The sequence below is a fragment of the Scyliorhinus torazame genome, chromosome 13, assembly GCF_047496885.1.
Source record: "Scyliorhinus torazame isolate Kashiwa2021f chromosome 13, sScyTor2.1, whole genome shotgun sequence".
NCBI lineage: Eukaryota > Metazoa > Chordata > Chondrichthyes > Carcharhiniformes > Scyliorhinidae > Scyliorhinus > Scyliorhinus torazame.
In genome coordinates, this window is record NC_092719.1 from 213,439,304 (window position 1) to 213,466,628 (window position 27,325).

The window sequence follows — 27,325 nt, forward strand, 5'->3', positions numbered from 1 at the left end:
GCCCATCAAGCCTGCTCTGCCAGTCAATACGATCATGGCTGATTGGTCACTTTTACACCCACACTGTCCCCATATAATATAATAACAATAATCGCTTGTCACAAGTAGGCTTCAATTAATTTACTGTGAAAAGCCCCTAGTCACCACATTCCGGCGCCTGTTCGGGGAGGCTGGAATGGGAATTGAACCCGCGCTGCTGGTCTTGTTCTGCATTACAAGCCAGCTGTTTAGCCCACTGTGCTAAACCAGCCCCTTTACATTATTGTTAATCAGAAATCTACCAATCTGTCCAGGGAGGGGCAGAGGCGGGCACGGTGGGGGAGGGGGAGGAAAGGCAGGGGCAAGGGAGAAGAGGCTAGGGCATGGGAGGGTGGGAGTGAGGCAGGGGTGGGGGGGGAGAGGCAGGGCACGGGGAGGCAGGGGGAAGTTTCAAAACAAGGACAATTTCAACGTCAAAAGTAATTAAGTGGATGAAAGGCCTCAGGCCTTCCTGAACACAATCGAGTGCTATAAAAATCCAACTTTTCCACGGGGAATCCCTATCACTGAGGTAAAAGAGCCTGGGGTACACCTTGACGCACTGAGGAAAACCAGGGAAGGTTACCTGCTGAACATGCTCCTTGTATAATTCTAAATAGATGCTCATCACTTTCTACGCACACATTTCTGGACTAAAACCTAGGCCCAATTTGCCCGAGGCACAGAATGATGTCTCCGGGCCTCCCAGTTCTCCCTCCCAGTTCTCCCGGTCCAATAGTCAGCACTCAGACAAACAAGGCAGAGCGAGCAGAGCTCAGAGAAATGACTTGTCAAGCCAGATAAACCCAGGGCCCTGGTACAACATATGTCTCTCTCCGGGGCCTGTCACTCCGGCTACTTATTCCTGAAGAAGCAGCAGATGTTAGCCATCTCCTCTCGCTGCAAACTGATAGATCTCACACTCCCTGCTTTCACTGAAGCAGTGGAAAACTCCAAATTTCTGCCACCCTCGCGCCACCCCCCCCCCCCAGTCTGTCCCCAGGCCAATTATTAAAACTCTATATGGAAGCCATATCTTTTGCCACAGACATCAGAATTATAAAATCCCAGAAAATGAAGAAGGAGGCCATTCAGCCCGTCGAGTCTGCACTGACCCTTCGAAAGGCCACCCGACCTAGGCCAATACCTCACCCTCTTGCTGCAGACTCCTCCTCCTCCTGTCGCCCAGCGCACTCCTCCTCCTCCGAGACCGGGCTGGCAGCTCCTCGTGTCTCTTCGTAGCCACAGTGAGAACAAAAAGGATTTGCATTTATATAGCGCCTTTCATCAACTCCAGACGCCCCAAAGCGGCTTACAGCTAACGGAGGACTTGTGAAAAATAGTTACTGTAACAATACAGAAAATGTGGTGGCCAATTTTGCCCACAGCACGATCCCAGCATCGGCAACCAGATTAACTGTTTCAGTGAAACTAGTGAACTCAGGAGAAGGGAAATGGAACGAACACCAATGACATCTTCCGTCAGTACAAGCAGCGGAACCTGGTCAAATCCGAAACCTCCAGTCAAAGAGGTGAGGACTAACGGGAGCACTGGCTTCACATGCAGCTTCCAGAAGCAGCACGATAAAGGCAGCACAGTAGCATTGTGGATAGCACAATTGCTTCACAGCTCCAGGGTCCCAGGTTCGATTCCCGGCTTGGGTCACTGTCTGTGCGGAGTCTGCACGTCCTCCCCGTGTCTGCGTGGGTTTCCTCCGGGTGCTCTGGTTTCCTCTCACAGTCCAAAGATGTGCAGGTTAGGTGGATTGGCCATGATAAATTGCCCTTAGTGTCCAAAATTGCCCTTAGTGTTGAGTGGGGTTACTGGGTTATGGGGATAGGGTGGAGGTGTGGACCTTGGGTAGGGTGCTCTTTCCAAGAGCCGGTGCAGACTCGCTGGGCCGAATGGCCTCCTTCTGCACTGTAAATTCTCTAAGTGACTTTTCACCTAATATTTTGGGTCCTAGAGCCTCATTTGCATACAAAACAGCACTAGCAACTCAACCAGTTCCTCAACTTGGCTGGCTTTCCAGAACCTCACAGCTTGGGGAGGGAGAAACAGAAAATAAAACAATTACAATACTCTGTGTGTGAGGCGAGGTCTAGGAGAGGGGGCCAGGGAGGGAGGGAGAGAGAGAGAAAGAGAGAGAGAGAGAGAGATGGGGGTGGGGGGTGGGGGGAGGCTTTGGAGAGAGAGAAAGAGAGAGAGAGAGAGAGACAGGGAGACAGAGACGGGAGGAAGGAATAGAGAGACAGGGGGCCAGGGAAGGAGGCAGGTAGGGGGCAGGAAGACCCGGGGGGGAGGGAGACAGGGCGGGGCAGGGAGACTCAGAGTGGGGGGAGGTGGGGTGGACAAGGAGACCCAGAGGGGAGGGGGGCAGGGAGAGAGAGGTCAGACATGTGCATCCAGTAAGTCCTGAAGATAAAATCATTCCTTCAGGAGTCATGAGGAGGAATGCAGAGAAAGAGGGTCGGAAAGAGAAGTTGAGGCAACATCCCATTAGGAAAGAGAGAGGCAAGTTTGCTATTTATAAACTCCTTTCATGACAGCTGTATGTCCCAAAGTGCTTTACAACCAATAAAATACTTCAGAAGTGTAATCACCGTCATAAGGGCAGAATTACGGGAGCCAATTTGTGCGCAGGAACCTCCCAAAAGAAGGCAACGTGATAATGACCAGATCATTTGTTTTTTCCTGTTGTTGACTGATGAATAAATGTTGGCCATAACATCAGGGATATCTCCCTTGTTCTTCAAAAAGTGCCCTGGGGTCCTTTCTGTCCACTTGTGGAGGTAGATGGAGCCTTGGTTTAGACCTGGTTTAAACACACTGCTGGTTTAAAGGCCCTGGTCTCCCTGTTATATCGCCAGGTCACACTCGCTTCAATTGAACATAGAATGAAGTCATTCGGCCCATCAAGTCTGCACCGACCCGCTTAAGCCCTCACTTCCACCCTATCCCCGTAACCCAATAACCCCTCCTAACCTTTATTGGACCCTAAGGGCAATTTAACATGGCCAATCCACCTAACCTGCACGTCTTTGGACTGTGGGAGGAAACCGGAGCACCCGGAGGAAACCCACACAGACTCCGCACAGACAGTGACCCAGCGGGGAATCGAACCTGGGGCCCTGGCTGTGAAGCCACAGTGCTATCCACTTGTGCTACCGTGCGCCCAACTGGACAGATTTCCCATCAGAGCACATCACCTCCTCCAGCTAGACACCATATGGCTCTGACTTCCTGCAGTTTCAATGTCCAATCTACAGTCAATCTTCCAGCCTTGTGATTCTATACTGCCCACTGTTGAACATGCGCATCGAGAGGGGCAAATTCCCCCCCTTACACCGAGGCCGACAACCGCCCCCCCCCGCGCAGCCCTTATACCTCCCTCTCCCCCACTGACAGGCCAACACATTTCCAAGTCATCTGTGCCACCAAAATATGGGAGGTCTGCAGATTGAAATGAACGTTATTCATAAAATTTGTAAAAGTGCATTCCAAAATAACTCCAGTTGGATGTTCCAGAAAGTGCAATAAAATTCAACTTTTCTTTGTCCAGCATGCTGCTTTCTGAGTTGCCCCAATACAACTACAACACTCTAGATATTGACAATGTACGTTCCCTGCCAGGCAAACGGCCCGCGTGTTTCCACACCGTTCCCAGCCCTCAGTGCTCTATGGCTGACAGACCTTGGCGGGATTTTCCGTCGCCCAATGTCGATATCGTAATTGGCAATCGGGTGGAAAATCGCTTCTGACGCCAGAATCGGGGCCGGCGCCCGTTTGAGGCCGGCTTGCGAGTCCCCGCCCCCTCTGAAATGGTGTGCCGTGCGCATTACCGTGGGTGCCTCATCGGCCAGTCCACTTGCGATGGTCCGCCCCCAATATGCCAGGTTCCCGACGGCGCGGGACACGTGTCCTCACACCAATCGTGAACCGGGCGTGGTGGCCGCGGACTGCGTCCGGCGCTGCCACGCTCGTCCTGGGATCCGCGCCGCTGGCCAGGGGGGGGGGTTCAGCGAGGGTTGGGGGGGGGTCTGATGGGGTGTGGCCCCCCGGGGGTGGCCCCCCGGGGGCGGGCTGCGAGGCCGCAGTTTGCGGGTCGGGTCAGCGCACGGCCGGCGCCATGTTGTCTGGCGCGACCGCTGCAGGATGTCAGCCGTGCGAATGCGCGGCTCGGGACCCGGCCATTTTCGCCGCGATCCGCGGGCGTTTCGGTCGGTGTCGCTGCCAGCTCCTCACCCGTACCAGAATCGGTGAGGGGTTTGTGCCAATTTTTTTCACGTAGACCACCCACGGGTTCTCCGTTCGAGCCGGCACGTAGCCGCTGAAACGGAGAATCCAGCCCCTCAGGTAGCGGCCTTTCCCCATTGCCCCTCTGTGGGAGCTGCCGCAAACATTAATGTGTCCCTCAGCACGTAGTCCTGGGCCTTGCAATGTGCCCGTCTGTAACACTCAGTTGCTGTCAACACTCAAACAGAACCGCGGCTCATCGTAACTGGTGTGAACTGCAGCCCTCGTCCCGCCTGCCTCTTCTCGTCCATTCCACCATTCCCCTCCTCCCAGCTGTTTAAACTCATAAAAACAGAAAGCGCCAGAAAAGCTCACAACGGGGAGCTCCGGCTTCCTCCCACAGTCCAAAGATGTGGGGAGTGGGCCTGGGTGGGGTGCTTTTTTCGGAGGGTCGGTGCAGACTCGAGGGGCCGAATGGCCTCCTTCTGCACTGTAGGGACTCTGTGATAGCCTATCCCACGAAAGGTCTGGCAGAACCTGCAGAGAGAGGTTAAAAACAGAGGCCAATGGGCAGGCGGGGTTGGGGGGCATCCAGAGCCTGTAAGACCCTTCCTCAGAGCGACAGAGAGAGGGAGAAATGGGACGGAATAGAGAGAGATTGAAGAGTGGGTGGAGCAGGTGAAGCAAAGCAGGAGGAAAGATGTTTAAATGCACACATTGGCTTTGGTTAAAACATTGCAGTCAACTGAAGCAAAGCAAATGGAATTCAGGGAGACGTTAGTGGAGAGGGGACGCGCATTACCTTTTGCTTAATGCAAGCGATTTGCCGGCTAATTATATATGTAAATAGGACAATTTACATCCAATTTGCATGTTGCAGCGAGCTGGGTGTTTTTTTTGGGGGGGAGCAGATTGTAAGCTCAGCTGTCTCTGTCCTGCACAGATGTTCAGCTCGGAACTCAGTGCTCAATCTGCACCTTAATCGTTGCAGAACTAAACTGCTGCTCAGGATTCAGCTCTTTGATTGCTCTCTACCTCCGAGATGAGCAGGGGATCGTGGGGACGCTGGGAACGTCGGCACTCCAGAGAACAGGACATCCCTGTTTGAAGTCACGAGGAAATCGCCCGGAGACACGCGCAAATTGGATCCCGGGAGGGAAGGGTTCCGGGTTCAGAAGAGGGAAGGCAAGCAGAATAAACGTCGCTGCCTCTCACGCGGGCGCACACACGGGGCAACGACTGCCAGCGAGAAACCAGTCAGGGGGTGCGAGGTCAACGGCAAGTAGCATTCAGATCGTAAAAGCAAAATACCAGGGATGCTGTAAATCTGAAATAAAGACAGGAATTGCTGGAAGAACCGTGTCTGTGGAGAAAGAAACAGAGTTAATGTCTCAAGTCTGGACGACTCTTTCCAAACCACTTAGAGAGTTGCCAGTTGAATTCTGGCCAGCTCACATTTACCACCAAGGTTTCTTCCTGTGTCGGGTTAAGGCGCAGTGGGCACCGCTCTCTCTCTCTCTCTCCTGAACAAAAAAGACCTGAATTCACATAACACTTTTCACACCCCTCGGATATCTCAAGCTTTTTCTGCAGAACTGTTATAATGTCGGAAACGTGACAGCTAGTTTGCATTTAGCAAACCCCCACCAACAGAAACGTGATAATGACCAGGCCATCTGCTTTTGTGATGTCGACTGAGGGGCACAGGCTGGTCAGGACGGGGTGGGGAGAACTCCCCGAACTCTTCTGTAAAACGGTGCCACGGGGACCTCCCACATCCGGCCCTTGCAGGCGGAAGAGGTCTCGGTTTTTTTAACGTCACATCCGGGCGTCGGCACCTCCAACAGTGCGGCCTTCCTCCAGTACTGTATTGGAGTGGCAGCCTCGATTTTTGTGCTCAAGCCCTGGACAGGGGTAGAGGGTTGGGGGGGGGGGGGGGGTTGGGGGGGGGAACGACTTGAACCCAGGTGATTCCAAAGACAAGTGCGCTACTATCCGAGCCACAGCTGACACACGGGTCAGAGATCCGTGGGTTCACGTCCCACATGAATGCCGCGGGCGCAAAAGGCGCTTCGTCCAAAAGGCAGAGGCTGTGACGGTCAGACATTGCTGCCCCTCAGGTTGAGCGGCCCGGCAAGCTGGCGCTGCTGGGAGCTCATTCGGGAAGGCAGCGGGCACGTACGAGCGACTTCACTGGGAGTCTGCGAAGGCAGGGTCGAGGCGTCAGAGGGAAGGCGCAGACCTCCAACTGGCCCACCGAGCCGACCCTCCGAGCGCCACCCGCCCCGCATGTGACAGAGGCTGAAGATCGTGCCATGGGTGGACCAGCATTGTCAGAACGCGCATCGAACTGGAACTGGATGCACATCATCCTCGATCTCGAGGAGGAGGTGGAAGCCCAAACCGGAGGGTGTGATGGGGGAGAGGGGGAGGGGGAATCATTTAATAATCTTTATTACTGTCACAAGTAGGCTTACATTAACACTGCAGTGAAGTTGCTGTGACAATCCCCGAGTCGCCACACTCCGGCGCCTGTTCACGGAGGGAGAGTTCAGAGTGTCCAATTCACCTCACAAGCACGTCTTTGGACTGTGGGAGGAAACCGGAGCACCCGGAGGAAACCCGCGCACACACGGGGAGAACGTGCAGACCCCGCACAGGCAGTGACCCAAGCCGGGGATCGAACCCAGGTCCCTGATGCTGTGAAGCAACAGCGCTAACCACTGTTGTCACACCCGTTGAAATATCAATTAAAAAATAGGAGGGGCAGTATAATGAAAACCCCTCCACCCCCTGCAACAGCAAATCACCCAATTAAGGAGCAAAGTAGGCCACGGTACATTTAACTGGGCCTGAAAAATGGGTTGTCACATTAACGGCAGGTTTTCCGTGTTAATAATTCTGATGGAGTAACACTGAGATCACATCTAATTCATCGGTCTGGGTTCCTTCGCTAACCGTGTTGGAGAAAGCAATTTTACAGGACAATCTTATTAAAAACCCAATGGATAAAAAAAGACTGAGGAGTTTCTAATTCAATGTGGAGTAACATCGCAGTCGTGACAACCCCCATGGTAGATTGGTGCCTGTACGTTCCAGTGAACAGCTCAAAACTGTTAGTGTCCACAGAATAAAGTCTCCGGAATCGATGGTGGGGGAGGTGGTGGTGAACGTGAAAGAGTTGGAAGGAAATGTTTCACCCAGTGTGGCTGTTTGACTGCGGGGTGCCTCACTGGAGGTAGCAATGGAAGAATGTAATGTTAAAAGGTGAATTGCAGAGGAGTGTTAGCAAAGGTGGAATAGGAAAGGATGTGGGGAGAGGGACACTGATGAGGACTGGAGTTAATCATAATCACTTATTGTCACAAGTAGGCTTCAAATGAAGTTACTGTGAAAAGCCCCGAGTTGCCACATTCCGGCGCCTGTTCGGGGAGGCTGGTACGGGAATTGAACCCATGCTGCTGGCATTCTTCTGTATTATAAGCCAGCGATTTAGCCCACTGTGCTAAACGTACACACAAAGAATTGTAGAGGCAGCATTGGGTCAGAATTTGATGGGAAGAATGGTCCCCTTCTGTGCTGTGAATCTATAGCACAGGAACAGACCATTCAGCCCAGCTGGTCCATGTCAGGGCTTATCGCTTCGCCCTACAACCCAGTCCATCAACATATCCTTCTGTTCCTCTGTCCCTCATGTACTTATCCAGTTTCTCCTCAAACTGAGCTATTATTGAACTCAACCCCTCCCCTCGAACCACTCTCTGGGAACAGAATCATTACGGTGCAGAAGGATCGTGTCTCCAAACGAGCAACATGGACTGTTTCTTGAATGCCTCGATTGAACTGAGTGGCTCGCACTGTGGCTTCACAGCTCCAGGGCCCCAGGTTCGATTCCCCGCTGGGTCACTGTCTGTGCGGAGTCTGCACATCCTCCCAGTGTGTGCGTGGGTTTCCTCCGGGTGCTCCGGTTTCCTCCCACAGTCCAAAGACGTGCAGGTTAGGTGGATTGGCCGTGATAAATTGCCCTTAGTGACCAAAAAAGGTTAAGAGGGGTTATTGGGTTACTGGGATAGGGTGGAAGTGAGGGCTTAAGTGGGTCGGTGCAGACTCGATGGGCCGAAAGGCCTCCTGCCCTGTATGTTCTATGTTGTTCTATGAACCTGGCCCCACCGCGCTCCCAGGCCCCAACCGCCCGCCGTGCGAAGACCGTTTTTCTCACACCGTCCTTCTCCCCATTTCCCCACTGTCGGTGGTGGAGGGAGTGAATGTTTAGGGTGGTTGTTGGGCGCCAATCGAGCAGGCTGCTTTGCCTGCCTGCTGTCGAGCTTCCTGAGTGTTGTCCTTCAATGTCGCTTGACCCATCTGCCTCAGGGATTGTCTGAAGGACTTGGTTGAAGCCAAACACAGGACAGTGATCACACCGCTCTCCCCGCCTAGCCCATCCCTTCACTAACCCAAAAGGAATGGAACCAGGGATGCTCTTGGTCAGTGTGGCTCAGTTATTACCCCGGCGTGGAGATATATTTTCACTGTGCCAGGAGGCGTGTCTACAGTAACATGCCAACAGCCAATTTATGAATGGAACTGTTCTAAGTCATTCATACAGAGTGCGTTTGCAATCTTCACGAATGTCCCTCGATAACAATCTTCATCCTTATCTCAGGGAATCTAGCAAAGTTTATCAAGTAAATATTATTGTGGGATGATGGCTTATCTGGTACTAAATGCTCCTGGTACGAGCGAGACAGCTGGACGTCTGACCTGAGACGGTTAGATTTTTAGCTCGACCGGACGACCAGAACATTCTGGAATATTTTTGTTCTTTAGGATGCGGCTGTCACTGCCAACATCTGTTGCCCATCCCCGATTACCCTTTAGAAGGTGGGGGTGAGCTGTCTTCTTGAGCCGCTGCAGTCCCTGAGGTGTAGGCACACCCACAGTGCTGTTAGGGAGGGAGCTCCAGGATTTTGACACAGCCACAGTGAAGGAAAGACAGGACAGTCCCAAGTCAGGATGGTGAGTTACCTGGAGGGGTCCTGCAAGGTGGTGACTATCCCATGTGCCTGCCGTCCTTGTCCCTCTAGATGGTAGAGGTCGCAGGTTAGGAAGGTGCTGTTCAAGAAGCCTGAGTGAGATGTTGCCTCTCATACACTGTTTCCACTGTACGTCGGTGGTGGAGGCAGCGAATGTTTAGGATGGTTGTTGGGTGTCAATCGAGTGGGTTGCTCTGCCTACATGCTGTCGAGCTTCTTGAGTGTTGCTCTTGTATAGAATTCAGTCGCTTGACCCATCTGCCCGCCCTCTCCCCCGCCACACACACACACACACACACACACATACACAAGCTGCCAGGTACAGCAGCAAGAACATTCAACATTCCAGACTGTGGGAGGCTGCCGACTGTCGAGACTTTAGTTGTTGCAAGGCTGGTGTTTCCCATTCCAGGTCAGTCACAGGTCAAGGCGCATTTTTAAACAGTCAAGTGTTATAATGGAGGGAATACACAATACGCCCCCTGCACCATCGGCTCTTACATCTACAGTATCGTGGGCAAGCCTCCACTGACTTTGGTTTTGACATGTTTTCGGGGACTGGAGGGGACGCTGGTGATTATCACCTATCTCTAGTTGTCCCAAGTAGGTTGTGGTGGGTCTACCGCTGCAGCTTTTCCAACTGAACGGACTTCCAGACCAAATCCAGAGGCATTAAAAGGGTCAACCATAAAGAGAGGGGCAGCACGGTGGCGCAGTGGGTTAACCCTGCTGCCTCACGGCGCCGAGGTCCCAGGTTCGATCCCAGCCCTGGGTCACTGTCCGTGTGGAGTTTGCACATTCTCCCCGTGTCTGCGTGGGTTTCGCCCCCACAACCCAAAAGATGTGCAGGGTAGGCGGATTGGCCACGCTAAATTGCCCCTTAATTGGGAAAAATGAATTGGGTACTCTAAATTTAGGGAAAAAACAAAACATAAAGAGAGCAAAGAACATAAGAGCTAGAACCAGGAGTAGGCCATCTGTCCTCTCGAGCCTGCTCCACCATTCAATAGGGCCATAGCTGATCTTTTTGTGGACTCAGCTCCACTTACCCGCCCGCTCACCGTAACCTTTTCTTCCTTTACTGTTCAAAAATCTATCTATCTTTGCCTTAAAAACATTTAACGAGGTAGCCTCGACTGCTTCACTGGACAGGGAATTCCACAGATTCACAACCCTTTGGGTGAAGAAGTTCCTCCTCAACTCAGTCCTAAATCCTCTCCCCCTTATTTTGAGGCTATGCCCCCTAGTTCTGCTTTCACCCACCAGTGGAAACAACCTGCCCGCATCGATCCTATCTGTTCCCTTCATAATTTTATATGTTTCTATAAGATCCCCCCTCATTCTTCTAAATAATATGATAATCTTTATTGTTTAATGTGGCCAATCCACCTACCCGGCACATCTTTGGGTTGAGGGGGCGAAAGCCACGCAAACTTGGGGAGAATGTGCAAACTCCACACGGACATATATTCCGTGCCGATGAAAGTGCGTCGACCTGAAACATGAACTCTGCTCTTCTCTCCACACACTCTGTCCGACCTGTTGAGCATTTCCAGCTATTTTCACCTTTCGAAATTCTTTCTGAAGAAAAGAACCTTCAACTGCCCTCTTCAGTTTTAACTACCAGCTCTGGTATCGTCTTTGTCAAGCAGCACGGTAGCACAGTGGTTAGCAAGGTTGCTTCACAGCTCCAGGGTCACAGGTTCAATTCCCGGCTTGGGTCACTGTCTGTGGGGAGTCTGCACGTTCTCCCCGTGTGTGCGTGGGTTTCCTCCGGGTGCTCCGGTTTCCTCCCACAGTCACAAAGATGTGCAGGTTAGGTGGATTGGCCGTGCTAAATTGCCCTTACTGTCCAAAAAAGGTTAGGTGGGGTTACGGGGATAGGTTGGAGGGGTGGGGCTTAAGTAGGGTGCTCTTTCCAAGGGCCGGTGCAGACCTGATGGGCTGAATGGCCTCCTTCTGCACTGTAAATTCTATGATTCTATAAATCTTCATTTGCACCTTCTCCTGGGCCTTCGGACCCTTGTTATAATAGAGGTCAGAGCAGTTCACAGTGCTCCAAGAGTGGTGCAACCACGGTGCAACTCAAGCTTAACGTAACCTCTCTGCTTTTTGACTCAATCTCTCTGCACAGCACCTCTCACCACCTCAGGGAGGCCCAAAGTATTTTACAGCCAAAGAAAACGCTCTTGAGGGCAGCACGGCGGCGCAGTGGGTTAGCACTGCTGCCTCACGGCGCCGAGGTCCCAGGTTCGATCCCGGCTCTGGGTCACTGTCCGTGTGGAGTTTGCACATTCTCCCCGTGTTTGCGTGGGTTTCGCCCCCACAACCCAAAGATGTGCAGGGTAGATGGATTGGCCACGCTAAATTTCTCCTTAATTGGGAAAAATGAATTGGGCACTGTAAATTTAAAAAAGAAGACAACACTCTTGTAAAGTAGAACGTGCAACGGCCAGTTTGTGCACAGCAAGCTCCCACAAACAGAAAACGTGATGATCTGCTTCAGTGATGTTAGGTGCAGAGGTAAATAATGTCACGGGACACCAGGGAGAAGTGTTCTGCTCTTGTTCGGAAGAATCAGCATGCAGCCTTGTACATCCACCCAAGAGCACAGAGGGGCCCTGGGCTAAACAGCCCATTCGATCAGTTCATCGCGAAACGCTGTGGTTAAGAGACACATTTAAAGCCGCACATCTTGGTGCCATGGGAGCTCAATCAGCCCTTTTAAGGTAATTGGTTTCCAAAGCGATATCAACTATCCAGTGAGCCAACAGTTTTACAACAGACTTGAACGCCTTCCAAGAGGATTAGAAACCCGTGGCAGGTTGGTCACATCACTCGCTGGATTAAAAGCATCGATACACACCCAGAGGACAGCGAGGGCAACTGTGATACTCAAGGTTAAAGCAGCCTCATCGGATGTGGGCACATAATAACTGTAATGAAATCTGATTTGTACACACGGCACACCGTCCCGAGAGCTTCTCATCACAACGCTGAAGACAATGTGCTCAGAACAGGATTCACAGGAATTATTAAAGAGTTTCTACTGCTGGAAGCTCATATCAATCACATTTCAAACACAACGCATTTTACAAAGGCCTTCAAAACACTCTGACCGAGCACTCACTGTCCAAAGTATAAATATTTATTTTGTTTTTACCGTTAGAAGTTGATGACAGTTCTATTAATATACAAATGATTAAGCATTCATTTGTATAACTCATTATGAAATACTCGGCGTGTATTAAATGTATTTAATCTTATTCATGGGGTCGCGGTGAGCGAACAAGCTCGATTTCAATCCTGTGGCCCACTGAGATGAAGGCCTGACTCGCCGAAGTTGCCCATCGCTGTATTTCATTGCGAGATTTCGAGTGCAGGAGCAGGGATGTGTTATTGCAATTATACAGGGGCCTTGGTGAGGCCACACCTCGAAGACTGTGTGCAGTTCTGGTCTCCTTTTCCGAGGAAGGATGTTCTTGCTCTCGAGGGAGTGCAGCGAAGGTTTACCAGAAGGTAAACCTTTTGGTTTACCAAAGGGGATTTGGCATGTTAGCTACGACCCTCACCAACTTCTACAGATGCACCATAGAAAGCATTCTTTCTGGTTGTGTCACAGCTTGGTATGGAGCCTGCTCTGCCCAAGACTGCAGGAAACTACAAAAGGTTGTGAATGTAGCCCAGTCCATCACGTAAACCAGCCTCCCATCCATTGACTTGATATAATTCCCGCTGCCTCAGAAAGGCTGCCAGCATAATTAAGGACCCCACGCACCCTGGACGTATTCTCTTCCATCTTCTTCCGTCAGGAAAAAGATACCACAGTTTGAGGTCGCGTACCAACCGACTCAAAAACAGCTTCTTCCCTACTGCCATCAGACTTTTGAATGGACCTACCTCGTATTAAGTTGATCTTTTCTCTACACCTAGCTATACCTGTAACATTATATTCTGCAGTCTCTCCTTCCTTCCCTATGTACGGTTTGCATTGTTTGTAAAGCATGCAAGAAACAATACTTTTCATGTATACTGATACATGTGACAATAATAAATCAAATCAAATGCTGATTCCAGAGATGGTGGGACTGTCATATGAGGAGAGATTGACGAGGTTGGGATTGTTCTCGCTGGAGTTCAGAAGAATGAGGGGGGATCTCATAGACACTTATCAAATTCTTTTTTTAAATAAATTTAGAGTACCCAATTCATTTTTTCCAATTAAGGGGCAATGTAGCGTGGCCAATCCACCTACCCTGCACAACTTTGGGTTGTGGGGGCGAAACCCACGCAGACACGAGGAGAATGTGCAAACTCCACATGGACAGTGACCCAGAGCCGGGATGGAACCTGGGACCTCAGCGCCGTGAGGCAGCAGTGCTAACCACTGCGCCACCGTGCTGCCCTAAACTTATCAAATTCTAACAGGACTAGACAGGATAGATGCAGGGAAGATGTTCCCGATGATGGGTGTGTCCAGAACCAGGGGTCACGGTCTGAGGATTCAGGGTAAACCATTTCAGACAGAGATGAGGAGACACTTCTGCATACAGAGAGTGGTGAGCCTGTGGAATTCATTACCACAGGAAATAGTAGATGCCATACCATTGTATATATTCAAGAGGTGGCTAGACATAGCACTGAGGCGAATGGGATCAAAGGCTATGGGGAGAAAGCAGGATTAGGCGATTGAGTTGGATGATCAGCCATGATCGTGATGAATGGCGGAGCAGGCTCGAAGGGCCAAAAGGCCTCCTCCTGCTCCTATCTTCTATGTATCTATTTATGTATCTATTAGGGCCACTCCCTTTTCCCTCAGAGCTTCCTTTAATTAATTCTCAGGGTTGCCAGCGTCACCAGCAAGACTGGTATTTATTGCTACCCCTTGGTTGTGCCTTGAGAAGTTGGTGAGGGCCTTCTTCCAGAATCATTGCTAGTTTTCCTGATACAGCTGGAGCCACTTCAGAGGGCAGTCTGCAGTCAACCGCCTTGGTGTGGGGAGGAGTCCCGTATAGGCCCAAACAGGGTAATCAGGTTTCCTTTCACTCAAGGGACATTAATTAACCAGTGGGTCCCGCTCTCAAGGTGACAATCAAAAGCTTTGTGGGTCATTTTTACTCACACCAGCTTTGACCCTCCCTTCCCGATTCTCAAACAGCGACAGCGGGATTTGAACTCGCCAGAAGCTGGGAAGCCAAATCAAACTTAATGCCAATCAATAGCCGGCACTCAACACGTTGGTTTTCACCGGCCACTGATGCAGATGCTGCACTTTATCTACAACACGTCGTTATCTATTCACATGTTAAAAGGTAGAAAGTTCCTTTGTACTTGTCAAAGAAACCAACCCATCTTAGTAGCTCACCATCCCCCATCTCCCCCGCCCCCCCCCCCCCCCCCCCCCCACCACCCCCCCCCCCCCCCCCCCCCCAAATCCTTAATAACCCCTTTTCAGAGTTCATAGAATTCCCACAATGCAGAAGGCCACTCGGCCCGCCTGAAGAGCACCTACCTCGGCCCAATCCCTCCGCCCTATCCATCCTCGCAACCCCACCTAACCCCACCGTTGGACACTAAGGGCAATTGAGCACGGCCAATCCGCCTAACCTGCGCACCTCTGAACCGTGGGAGGAAACCGGAGCGCCCGGAGGAAAGCCACGCCGACACAGACAGTAACCCGAGGCTGGAATTGAACCCGGGTCCCTGGCGCTGTGAGGCAGCAGTGCTAACCCACCGCCTGTGTTGTAAAATGTTACCTGTATTGTTTTTTTAAAAAACTCACCTGTGGCCTGCGGGAGCCGCTGCTGTTTATTACCCATCTCAGATTATCGCCTCGTGAAGGTGGTGTCCGGCTGCCTTCCTGAACGCAGCCCGCGAGCTTTGGCGTAATCAGGCATCTTACGAGGTGTTGTTGGGACCCGAGTGACATTTCTCGGGACAGAGTGAGTAAGGCCGATAGTTTCCCCTCCCTAAAGGATGCGTGTTGGGTCTTCCCGATAATCCAACCTGGCTCTCCGGCTACCTTCACACTTCCAGATTCTCATACCACCCTGGCGAAGCTGGACTGAGGCTCTCCGAGTTACTGGTCCAATAACATCACCAAACGCACCGTTGACTCTGCCTCAATCCCCCCGTGCATTAGCAAATCATCTCAGTTCAACACCAGGGTTACCAAGTACCACCCAGGGGCCGGCTGCTCAGAGGAATAGCCTGCGGCAATGGTGCGCCATTAACCGGGGGCTCCGAAACAAAGGCCTCACTCAGCGTGCGCGAGGATTGCGATGTATTACTGCATAAGATGCACGATTATGATAGAGGGATGCGGCTTGTGTGGAATGCACTGACACATCTATTTTTGTTCATGGTGATAACCGTTTTCCAGCTATCCCGACCAGGCCAGCAAAAGGCAAACTGGCTTCAATTATCTCTAATGTCATTTTTAAGAAAATGTTTTAACCGAAGTAAACCATTGAAAAAAAAACACCTGGAAATGGGCTCGGCAAGTCAAACGCTGTCCAGTGTAAAACAGCCCAAGCTGATCATTCTGGAAAATGCAGACTCAGGGAAAAGGTCAGCACCTTAAAGCCTAAAGCTCAGGGCCTGCAACCCAACACCCACCTCCCACAGGCCTGGAGGCCAGCAACCCAACACACCACCTCACACAGGCCTGGAGCCCAGCAACCCAACACACCACCTCCCACAGGCCTGGAGCCCAGCAACCCAACACACCACCTCACACAGGCCTGGAGCCCAGCAACCCAACACCCACCTTGCACAGGCCTGGAGCCCAGCAACCCAACACACCACCTCCCACAGGCCTGGAGGCCAGCAACCCAACACACCACCTCCCACAGGCCTGGAGGCCAGCAACCCAACACACCACCTCACACAGGCCTGGAGGCCAGCAACCCAACACACCACCTCACACAGGCCTGGAGCCCAGCAACCCAACACACCACCTCACACAGGCCTGGAGCCCAGCAACCCAACACACCACCTCACACAGGTCTGGAGCCCAGCAACCCAACTCCTACCTTGCACAGGCCTAGAGCCCAGAAACCCAACACACCACCTCCCACAGGCCTGGAGGCCAGCAACCCAACACACCACCTCCCACAGGCCTGGAGCCCAGCAACCCAACACACCACCTCCCACAGGCCTGGAGCCCAGCAACCCAACACACCACCTCCCACAGGCCTGGAGGCCAGCAACCCAACACACCACCTCACACAGGCCTGGAGGCCAGCAACCCAAATCCCACCTTCCACAGGTCTGGAGCACAGCAACCCAACACCCACCTTGCACTAGCCTGGAGGCCAACAACCCAACACATCACCTCCCACAGGCCTGGAGGCCAACAACCCAACACCCACCTTCCACAGGCCTGGAGGCCAACATCCCAACACCCACCTTGCACAGGCCTGGAGCCCAGCAACCCAACACCCACCTTCCACAGGCCTGGAGCCCAGCAACCCAACACACCACCTCCCACAGGCCTGGATGGGTGGGGCCTGAACTTCAGCCACCCGCCCTGTGCAGGCTCAAGGCTTGCAAAACCGACTCCCCGTGCACAAGTCGGGGGCCTGAAATCCTTTCGGTCTGCAAGCTTGAGGCCTCATATCCAGGCACTCAGTCTCAACAGCCTCAGTTCAGCCACCTCCCCAAACCCACAGGAATCGTTCCTTTCGTTTCCCCAGAAGAAAGGCCCGGGCCCAGTCACGGCAAGCAGATTGATCTGAGCGCCGAGTTCTGTGGGTGATGCGGGGAGCAGAGTGCGTTTGTGTAAAACAAGGCAAATTGACACCACAGGGACTAACTCAAAATAATCTTACCATCTGCACCTCCCAGCTGAGAATATATAAATATATCAAGTGCAATTGGAGACCATTATGGTGTTATGATGTGCAGACATGCAGATAATGATATACAGACTGGCACAGACAGGCAGCTAATGAACACAGAGAACAGGACATGACCAATGAGCAGACAGGATACTCAGGGGTGGGATCTGACTATAAAAGACACGAGGCACTCACACTCCGCGTCCTTCCACTGATGAACATCTAGAGAGTGAGTCAGGGTGTATGTACAGTATCACACCTCCAGCACGTGGCTAAGAGCTAGTCTGGTCCAGTCAGACAGAGTAACCACACTTAGGTTAGCAGAGAGTCGAACTCACAGAGAACTGTGCTAACTGTGCTACTGGTTCAATAAATCAGATTGAACTAACTTCAAGGTCTGGAGTATCCTTTGGTTAAAGCTGCATCCAGTTGCAGCCAGTGTTATCCCAGAGGACATAACACGACAATGGCAAGCAAGCGGTGGCCCATCAGCCCACTGTGGCCTTTGCAAGCTCGCTGAAAGCCGAGCATTTCATCCTATTTGTCTACATTTTCCGACGCTTTCAAATTCCTCAAATATTTATCCACTCCCCTTTGAAAAGCAATTGCTTCCACTGCTGTTTTCTGACAGGGCGTGTTACATTCTAGCAATCCGCACTGTTGTTTCAGCTGGGACAGGAAAGATGCTTGACGCCATCCAGGACAAAGCAGTTCCCTTGATCGGTACTTCACCAACCAGCTTAAAAAACATTTGTTCCCTCCACCACCGACGCACAGCGGCAGCCGTGTGTACCATCTACACGATGCACCGCAAGCAACTGACCAACGCTTCTTTGACAGCACCTTCCAAAGCTGCTACCTCGACCGTCCAGAATGACAAGGGCAGCAAGCTGGGTTCAAATCTTGAGAACTCCCTGCCTAACAGCACTGTGGGTGTACCTGCGCTAATGGACTACAGCGGTTCAAGACAGCTGCTCACCACCACCTTCTTAAGGGCAATTTGGGATAGGCCATAAATACCGGCCTAGCTAGTGATACCCAAATCCCAAAAAGAAATAAAAATCCTAAACTCTCAGAATGCTCCTATTTGTTCTCACTCAATACTTGTTGGAAGAAATAGCTTTCCTCCATTTATCCTTTTTTTCGATCTGCTCAACCGTCTCTGGTCTGGTGCCTGTAGTCTGTGCTAATCTATGCTGTATCCTCTCCATGACTTTGGCATCATCCTTAATGTAGAGATCATCCCAGAACCAAGAACCAGAACTATTCCGCCTCTGACTGTTACGAGAAGCATGAAGGGATTTATTCTCCAGACGAGCTTCAACCATTGGGAGGAAACTACGCTGGGGATAGTTCACCCAGAGAGCAATTCTAACCTTGACCCTCAGTGGACCCATAATTGAAGACAATGACCTCAACCCACCAACCTGGGGCCATCTTTATCAAAGAAAGATGACGTGTTTCTCAATCACCACCAACTCCCAACGGCCTCTCTGTTCACAGCCTTCAGTGTAGGGTTGCCAACTGTGATTTAATGTATTCCTAGAAGTTTCACCACCTGAACTGCCCCAAGCTCCAGCCATTAGCAAATACATACTTGTGATGTACTGCCAATTGGAAAACAAAAATACTCATTCCTCAACTGGATGATACTTGTCCCGGAACCCCCCCCCCTCCCCCAACGAGATGTGGGCATCTCTAGCAAGGCCCATCTCTAATTACCCTTGACCCAAGTGGCTAGGCCATTTCAAAGGGGCAGTTAACCACATTGCTGTAGGTCACATGTAGACCAGACCAGGCAACGGCAAGGGCGACAGATTTCCTCCCCTCCCAAGCGTCAGTGAATCAGATGAGTTTTTACGACTAGCTTTTAATTCCAGGTGTAACAACGGAATTCAAATTCGTCCAGTTGCTGTGTCCCCGGAGCATCTGTTACCCTGGGCCTCCGGATTACTAGCCCAGTGACAACACCACTAATGTCACCGCTCCCCTTCTTGAGATGGGACACGACGCACTAACTCAGGAACTGATCAGCAAACCACTGGAGGATGAAAATGACACTGAGGTTTTTAAAAAAACATCTGAGTTACCTGCCCACCTGATGCATTTTAAGTAGTCAGTCCCACAGAACGAGGGAGAGACAATGGCTGCACGTTACTTTCCCAACATTAAATTATGAGCAATTCCATCCACTTCAACACAAATTATATATCGCACAAACACCTTTCAAAACACAAAATGGTTTGCTGGGCATTTTCAGTAAAAGGCGATCCTCTCATTACAGGATTGAGAGAGTGGCTGAGACCCAACAGGGTAAGGCCCTCACACCTCAGTGCAGGATAGGCCGTTTCCAAGATCCCATCCTTGGGACGGTTAATCCCTCGTCCCTGTGTTCCTGCGTCACCCACCTGGGGTGCATCATTTGCAGCGGTATAGAAACTTAGTTAGGCCACACTTGGAGTATAGTGTTCAATTTTGGTCGCCATACTACCAGAAGGATGTGGAGGCTTTAGAGAGGGTGCAGAAGAGATTTACCAGGATGTTGCCTGGTATGGAGGGCATTAGCTATGAGGAGCGGTTGAATAAACTCGGTTTGTTCTCACTGGAACAACGGAGGTTGAGGGGGGACCTGATAGAGGTCTACAAAATTATGAGGGGCATAGACAGAGTGGATAGTCAGGGGCTTTTTCCCAGGGTAGAGGGGTCAATTACTAGGGGGCATAGGTTTAAGGTGCGAGGGGCAAGGTTTAGAGGAGATGTACGAGGCAAGTTTTTTACATAGAGGGTAGTGGGTGCCTGGAACTCGCTGCCGGAGGAGGTGGTGGAAGCAGGGACGATAGTGACGTTTAAGGGGCATCTTGACAAATACATGAATAGGATGGGAATAGAGGGATAAGGACCCAGGAAGTGTAGAAGATTGTAGTTTAGTCGGGCAGCATGGTCGGCACGGGCTTGGAGGGCCGAAGGGCCTGTTCCTGTGCTGTACATTTCTTTGTTCTTTGGGACACCAGCAAATGCGACCAGGAGCCAGTTCCAAAACCTTTTCAGCAGCTCCATTGCAACAAGAATCATCAGAGAAAACACAATTAGTTTTTAACCTCAGGATAAGAAGGCCGCCATTGAAACCTGAGACCAGAATAGATTTCTTCACTCGGGGGGGAGGGCTATGGGGATAGTGCAGGATGGCAATGTTGCGGTAGAAGATTGGACATCTTACTGAATGCTGGCGCAGGATCGAGGGGCCGAATGGTCCACTCCAACGGTTATTTGTTATGTTTTCAAAGTCAAGTCACCTCAATAATGTTTTATTTGTGGAAAATGCAACGGTCCTGTAATTAAATCAGGAGTTCAGCATCCCAACGCAAGGCCGACACAACCAGTCTCCTCCAGACTCTCACCCAACCAAGCTGTCGGTGACAGGACAGCAACAACACACAGTGAGGGGGGGGGCGGGGTGAAGCACACTGGCTGATAGTGCCACCTCCTCAGCAAATGCACAAAACACATTCTGATAACGGCCTCAAGTCCAGCCATCCCCGATTAGCCTATCGGGGCTCTTCCAGCCGGAACCTTCGAACAAACCAAGTCATCTTCAAGTCGACAACGCCCACAGGTTCAGATTATCAAGAGCGTTTGGCACTCTGCACAGCTTGGGTTGCCAACTCTCCCAGCTTGGCCTGGTGCTTCCCGGAATTAAAGATTCAACTTCAGTATACTGCCAGGAGTAAGAACCCGGCAGAAATATCATTGGGGGTGGGGTGATTTGGGGGGGGGCGGCGGTTTAGATTGCTTAATCTTTATTCATCTTGAATATTGTTGAGAAAAGAGACATGCTGCCAAAGTTTTTCGCCTTGAACTCATCAGGACAGACACAAGAATACCAAATCTCAAAGGGATCAACAATTTATACTGCATAAGAAAAGGGTGCTGATTGGTTGGCAAGTAAATTCCGATTGGTTAAGGGCGGCACGGTGGCGCAGTGGGTAGTACTGCTGCCTCACGGTGCCGAGATCCCGGGTTCGATCCCGGCCCCGGGTCACTGTCCGTGTGGAGTTTGCACATTCTCCCCATGACTGCGGGGGTTTCACCCCCACAACCCAAAGGCGTGCAGAGTAGGTGGATTGGCCACGCTAAATTGCCCCTTAATTGGAATTTTTTTAAAAAAACTCATTGGTTGAGGCACGTCAATTTCTTCAGCAAAATTCAAGTTCCGATATTTCATTTTTGAACGTTAGTTACCAAAATATTAACAGATGAGATAAAATGGTCGTTTGACAGTCTGTCCACTCAGGGAGTGAAGAGCCTGGCTGCTTTCCAATTGGCTGTCGGGCAAGCAGGACACCATGCGGATGGACATGTCGGGTGAGCGATGGCAAGAATGTTCGGGTGGGATTTGGACCATATGATGAGGCCTCCAGGAATATATCCAAGCAGAGTTGGCAACCCAATTGCACAGCCAGAGGGTACTTGACCACCACTCCAAACACCACCCAAACCAACCTGAAGTCCCTCCGTCAAACACAAGTCCTCTCACGGCCACTAAGCTGGCTTCAAGCTGGGAACACAAACTCGGTTTCAAGACTCAATGAGATTTTGAAGAAGAGCTTACCTTTTTCATCTTCCCACTTCTGGTCCCAAAAAAGGCAACTGTGTGACCCCGGTACTCATAGGCAGCAATGGAGGTCATGCCATCCTCCTTGTCAACAAACAGCGGGATCCCCTCCACCAGGGTCGTCCCACCCAACGGCTGGTTGAAGTCCTGCCCACAGAAATTGTCATCAATCTGCAAAGGCTGTAAAACAAGACAAAAAAATAAATTGATGATTATAATCGTCCGACCCCGTCTTGTGGTGTTCGCCCACCCCACCCCCGAGCCGGGTTAAACTCCCAATTCCTCTCCATTGCTGGGGGAGGAGGTGTAAAAGGATCCCGGACACTACTCGAAGAGGGATGCTGCCCAACAAACATCCTCTCTCGAACCTCATCGCCAAAACAGACAAACAGGTCATTCAGCTCCCTTTGGAATCCTGCTGTGTACCCCCAGTGTGGCTGCTGCATTCAGGACCATTGACCTTAACGGCTCATCTAAAGAGATTCATTGGTAACGGAACGCTTCGGAATGTTCCATGGACACCAGAGATCATTATATAAAAGGCAGTTCGACCTTATCCATGCCCGCTAAAGCCTTTCCGTCACATCGTTCAGACACCTTTTTTTTTCGAGTGAACTGATTTTCAAATATTTTTTTCTTTATTCTTTCGTGGGACGTGGGCGGCGCTGGGCAAGGTCAGCATTTGGGACGTGGGCGGCGCTGGGCAAGGTCAGCATTTGGGACGTGGGCGGCGCTGGGCAAGGTCAGCATTTGGGACGTGGGCGGCGCTGGGCAAGGTCAGCATTTAGGACGTGGGCGGCGCTGGGCAAGGTCAGCATTTGGGACGTGGGCGGCGCTGGGCAAGGTCAGCATTTGGGACGTGGGCGGCGCTGGGCAAGGTCAGCATTTGGGACGTGGGCGGCGCTGGGCAAGGTCAGCATTTGGGACGTGGGTGGCGCTGGGCAAGGTCAGCATTTGGGACGTGGGCGGCGCTGGGCAAGGTCAGCATTTGTTCCCCATCCCCACTTGCCCTTGAACTGAGCATCTTGCTGGGCCAAATTCAAAGGGCCAGTCAACTGCATTGTTGTGGTTCTGGAGTCACATGTAGGCCAGACCAGATAAGGAGGGCTGAATTCCTTCCCTCAAGGGCATTAGGGTCACCATCGCTGAGATGGGTTTTATATTCCAGATTTATTAACTGAATTCAAATTCCAGCAGCTGCCTCAGTGGGATTTGAACCCATGCCTCCAGGGTTCGCCTGGGCCTCTGGACTACCTAGTCCAGTGACATGATCACAATGCCACCATTTTCCACCTTCCTAGACAACTCAGGCGAAAAGGTTTTCCAGAATAATTTGGTCCAATTGACAATCGACCTCTATTCCCGAGAAAGAAAGGTTTGCATTTATATACATATTTTTTTGACATAAATTTAGAGAACCCAATTCTTTTTTTCCCAATTAAAGGGCAATTTAGCGTGGTCAATCCACCTACCCTGCACATCATCGGGTTGTGGGGGGCGGGGGGCGGGGGGGGGGGAAGAGAGAGACCCACGCAGACACGGGGAGAATGTGCAAACTCTGCACGGACTGGTACCCGGGGCCGGGATCGAACCCGGGTCCTCAGTGCCATGCGGCAGCAGTGCTAACCACTGCCTCACCGTGCCGTCTGAGATTTGTAATTTATATAACTCCCTTCTCAATCTCATGATACCAACATACAAACTTACAAATATAGGAATTACGAGCTGGAGTAGGCCATTCGGCCCCCCCAGTCTGCTCTGCTATTCAGTCAGATCATGGTTGATTTTAAACATGTGCATATGGTTATTAATATTAAACAGGCAGTAACAACACCCCATCACTCTTCAAAATACTGCTGCACAACCAATTCTGCCCACCCAATGGTGTAGGAAGGGTTTTATTTAAGGTTTCTTTTGAAAGATACCAGCATTGACACTGCGGCACCCCCTGGGCACTGCGGCACTCCCTGGGCACTGCGGCACCCCCTGGGCACTGCGGCACTCCCTGGGCACTGTGGCACTCCCTGGGCACTGCGGCACCCCCTGGGCACTGCGGCACCCCCTGGGCACTGCGGCACCCCCTGGGCACTGCGGCACCCCCTGGGCACTGCGGCACTCCCCGGGCACTGCGGAACCCCCTGGGCACTGCGGCACTCCCTGGGCACTGTGGCACTCCCCGGGCACTGCGGCACTCCCCGGGCACTGCGGCACTCCCTGGGCACTGCGGCACTCCCTGGGCACTGCGGCACTCCCTGGGCACTGCGGGACTCCCTGGGCACTGCGGCACACCCTGGGCACTGCAGCACTCCCTGGGCACTGCGGCACTCCCCGGGCACTGCGGCACTCCCCGGGCACTGCGGCACTCCCTGGGCTCTGCGGCACTCCCCGGGCACTGCGGCACTCCCCGGGCACTGCAGCACTCCCTGGGCACTGCGGCACTCCCCGGGCACTGCGGCACTCCCCGGGCTCTGCAGCACTCTCCGGGCACTGCGGCACTCCCTGGGCACTGCGGCACTCCCCGGGCACTGCGGCACTCCCTGGGCACTGCGGCACTCTCCGGGCACTGCGGGACTCCCTGGGCACAGCGGCACTCCCCGGGCACTGCGGCACACCCTGGGCACTGCGGCACACCCTGGGCACTGCGGCACTCCCTGGGCACTGCGGGACTCCCTGGGCACTGCGGCACTCCCTGGGCACTGCAGCACTCCCTGGGCACTGCGGCACTCCCCGGGCACTGCGGCACTCCCCGGGCACTGCGGCACTCCCCGGGCACTGCGGGACTCCCTGGGCACTGCAGCACTCCCTGGGCACTGCGGCACTCCCCGGGCACTGCAGCACTCCCCGGGCACTGCGGCACTCCCCGGGCACTGCGGCACTCCCCGGGCACTGCGGCACACCCTGGGCACTGCAGCACTCTCTGGGCACTGCGGCACTCCCCGGGCACTGCAGCACTCCCTGGGCACTGCGGCACTCCCTGGGCACTGCGGCACTCCCCGGGCACTGCGGCACTCCCCGGGCACTGCAGCACTCCCTGGGCACTGCGGCACTCCCTGGGCACTGCGGGACTCCCTGGGCACTGCGGGACTCCCTGGGCACTGCGGCACACCCTGGGCACTGCAGCACTCCCTGGGCACTGCGGCACTCCCCAGGCACTGCAGCACTCCCTGGGCTCTGCGGCACTCCCTGGGCACTGCGGCACTCCCTGGGCTCTGCGGCACTCCCCGGGCACTGCAGCACTCCCTGGGCACTGCAGCACTCCCTGGGCACTGCGGCACTCCCCGGGCACTGCGGCACTCCCCGGGCACTGCAGCACTCCCTGGGCACTGCGGCACTCCCCGGGCACTGCAGCACTCCCTGGGCTCTGCGGCACTCCCCGGGCTCTGCGGCACTCCCCGGGCACTGCGGCACTCCCTGGGCACTGCGGCACTCTCCGGGCACTGCGGCACTCCCTGGGCACTGCGGCACTCCCTGGGCACTGCGGCACTCCCCGGGCACTGCGGCACTCCCTGGGCACTGCGGCACTCTCCGGGCACTGCGGGACTCCCTGGGCACTGCGGCACTCCCCGGGCACTGCGGCACTCCCTGGGCACTGCGGCACTCCCCGGGCACTGCGGCACTCCCCGGGCACTGCGGCACTCCCTGGGCACTGCGGCACTCCCCGGGCACTGCGGCACTCCCTGGGCACTGCGGCACTCCCCGGGCTCTGCGGCACTCCCTGGGCTCTGCGGCACTCCCTGGGCACTGCGGCACTCCCTGGGCACTGCAGCACCCCCTGGGCACTGCGGCACTCCCTGGGCACTGCGGCACTCCCTGGGCACTGCGGCACTCCCCGGGCACTGCGGCACTCCCTGGGCACTGCGGCACCCCCTGGGCACTGCAGCACTCCCTGGGCACTGCGGCACTCCCTGGGCACTGCGGCACTCCCTGGGCACTGCGGCACTCCCTGGGCACTGCGGCACTCCCCGGGCACTGCGGCACTCCCTGGGCACTGCGGCACCCCCTGGGCACTGCAGTACCCCCTGGGCACTGCGGCACCCCCTGGGCACTGCGGCACTCCCTGGGCACTGCGGCACTCCCTGGGCACTGCGGCACTCCCTGGGCACTGCGGCACTCCCCGGGCACTGCGGCACTCCCTGGGCACTGCGGCACTCCCTGGGCACTGCGGCACTCCCTGGGCACTGCGGCACTCCCCGGGCACTGCGGGACTCCCCGGGCACTGCGGCACTCCCTGGGCACTGCGGCACTCCCTGGGCACTGCGGCACTCCCTGGGCACTGCGGCACTCCCCGGGCACTGCGGCACTCCCTGGGCACTGCGGCACTCCCTGGGCACTGCGGCACTCCCTGGGCACTGCGGCACTCCCTGGGCACTGCAGCACTCCCCGGGCACTGCAGCACCCCCTGGGCACTGCGGCACTCCCTGGGCACTGCAGCACTCCCTGGGCACTGCGGCACTCCCTGGGCACTGCGGCACTCCCCGGGCACTGCGGCACCCCCTGGGCACTGCGGCACTCCCTGGGCACTGCAGCACCTCCTGGGCACTGCGGCACTCCCTGGGCTCTGCGGCACTCCCCGGGCACTGCGGGACTCCCTGGGCACTGCAGCACCCCCTGGGCACTGCGGCACTCCCTGGGCACTGCGGCACTCCCTGGGCACTGCGGCACTCCCTGGGCTCTGCGGCACTCCCCGGGCACTGCAGCACCCCCTGGGCACTGCGGCACTCCCCGGGCACTGCGGCACCCCCTGGGCACTGCACTGGAGTATCAGCCGGGATTTCCACACTCAATCTGGAGCCCACAACCTTTTGACTCTGAGGCGTGGCTAATTTCCACATTCCCAAGACAATAACATATTTTCAACGCAGACTATGCCCTCCTTTTGGCAACAACTGTCGCCACTGTAAAGATGAGCTTTTATTTTGATTAATAGAATTCTCTTAATAATTGAAAATGCAAACTCAGTAATTACAGCAAGTGTTGAACCGCTATGTTGAGTCCCAGAGGGCTTGGCAATAATAGGCTAACTGAATTATTTAAATAAATACTGCTCTGGTGTTTGTACTCTGGGAGTCGCCTTTGTGCAGGCTATGCAAATATTCTGTTTCATCTCAGCCATTCAACAAAATTGCTTCACGAAAGGAAATTTTGCCCTACACGAGTGGAAGAATGGAACTATTGATGGCTTTTTTTTTTCATTGACGAGCTGACCCCGTGTACTGAGGCTGCTGGTTAAGTAAAGCCTTCAACAAAAGAGACACAAAGAGTCATCCCACACAAAGTTGCTGACTCGATTTACCTGGCAGGAGAGTCGCAGGATTGATGATTCGGTTACCCTGATCACATTTTCAAAGCTTGGGATTTTGTAGCTCGCACCCGCGTCACCTCCAGTCGTGAGGCGCGAGGCCTACATCAGGCATCAGGCCCAACTGCGGACCGTGGAGGGTGGCCAACTCTCCAGGAATTGTAGACCAGCAACCTGATTGTTGCTCACCCCAGGTGGAAGGTGGGCGCAGAGGGATTTCAAATTCTCAAGCCTCCATCTTTTTTAAAAATTCTTCCCCGGGATGTGGAGTTCGCTGGCCAGGCC

General features: G+C 53.5%; 1 protein-coding gene across 2 annotated transcripts in view; it reads right to left on the reverse strand.

Annotated features, from left to right (window-relative positions):
- The window catches only part of LOC140388602 (plexin-A1-like), a 626,216-nt gene that overhangs the window by 492,103 nt on the left and 106,788 nt on the right, over window positions 1–27,325 (reverse strand). For both annotated transcript variants that reach the window (XM_072473037.1, XM_072473038.1), the window contains exon 3: window positions 21,739–21,921. In XM_072473037.1, coding sequence (XP_072329138.1) covers window positions 21,739–21,921 — 183 coding nt within the window. The remainder of the gene's footprint in view (window positions 1–21,738; window positions 21,922–27,325) is intronic.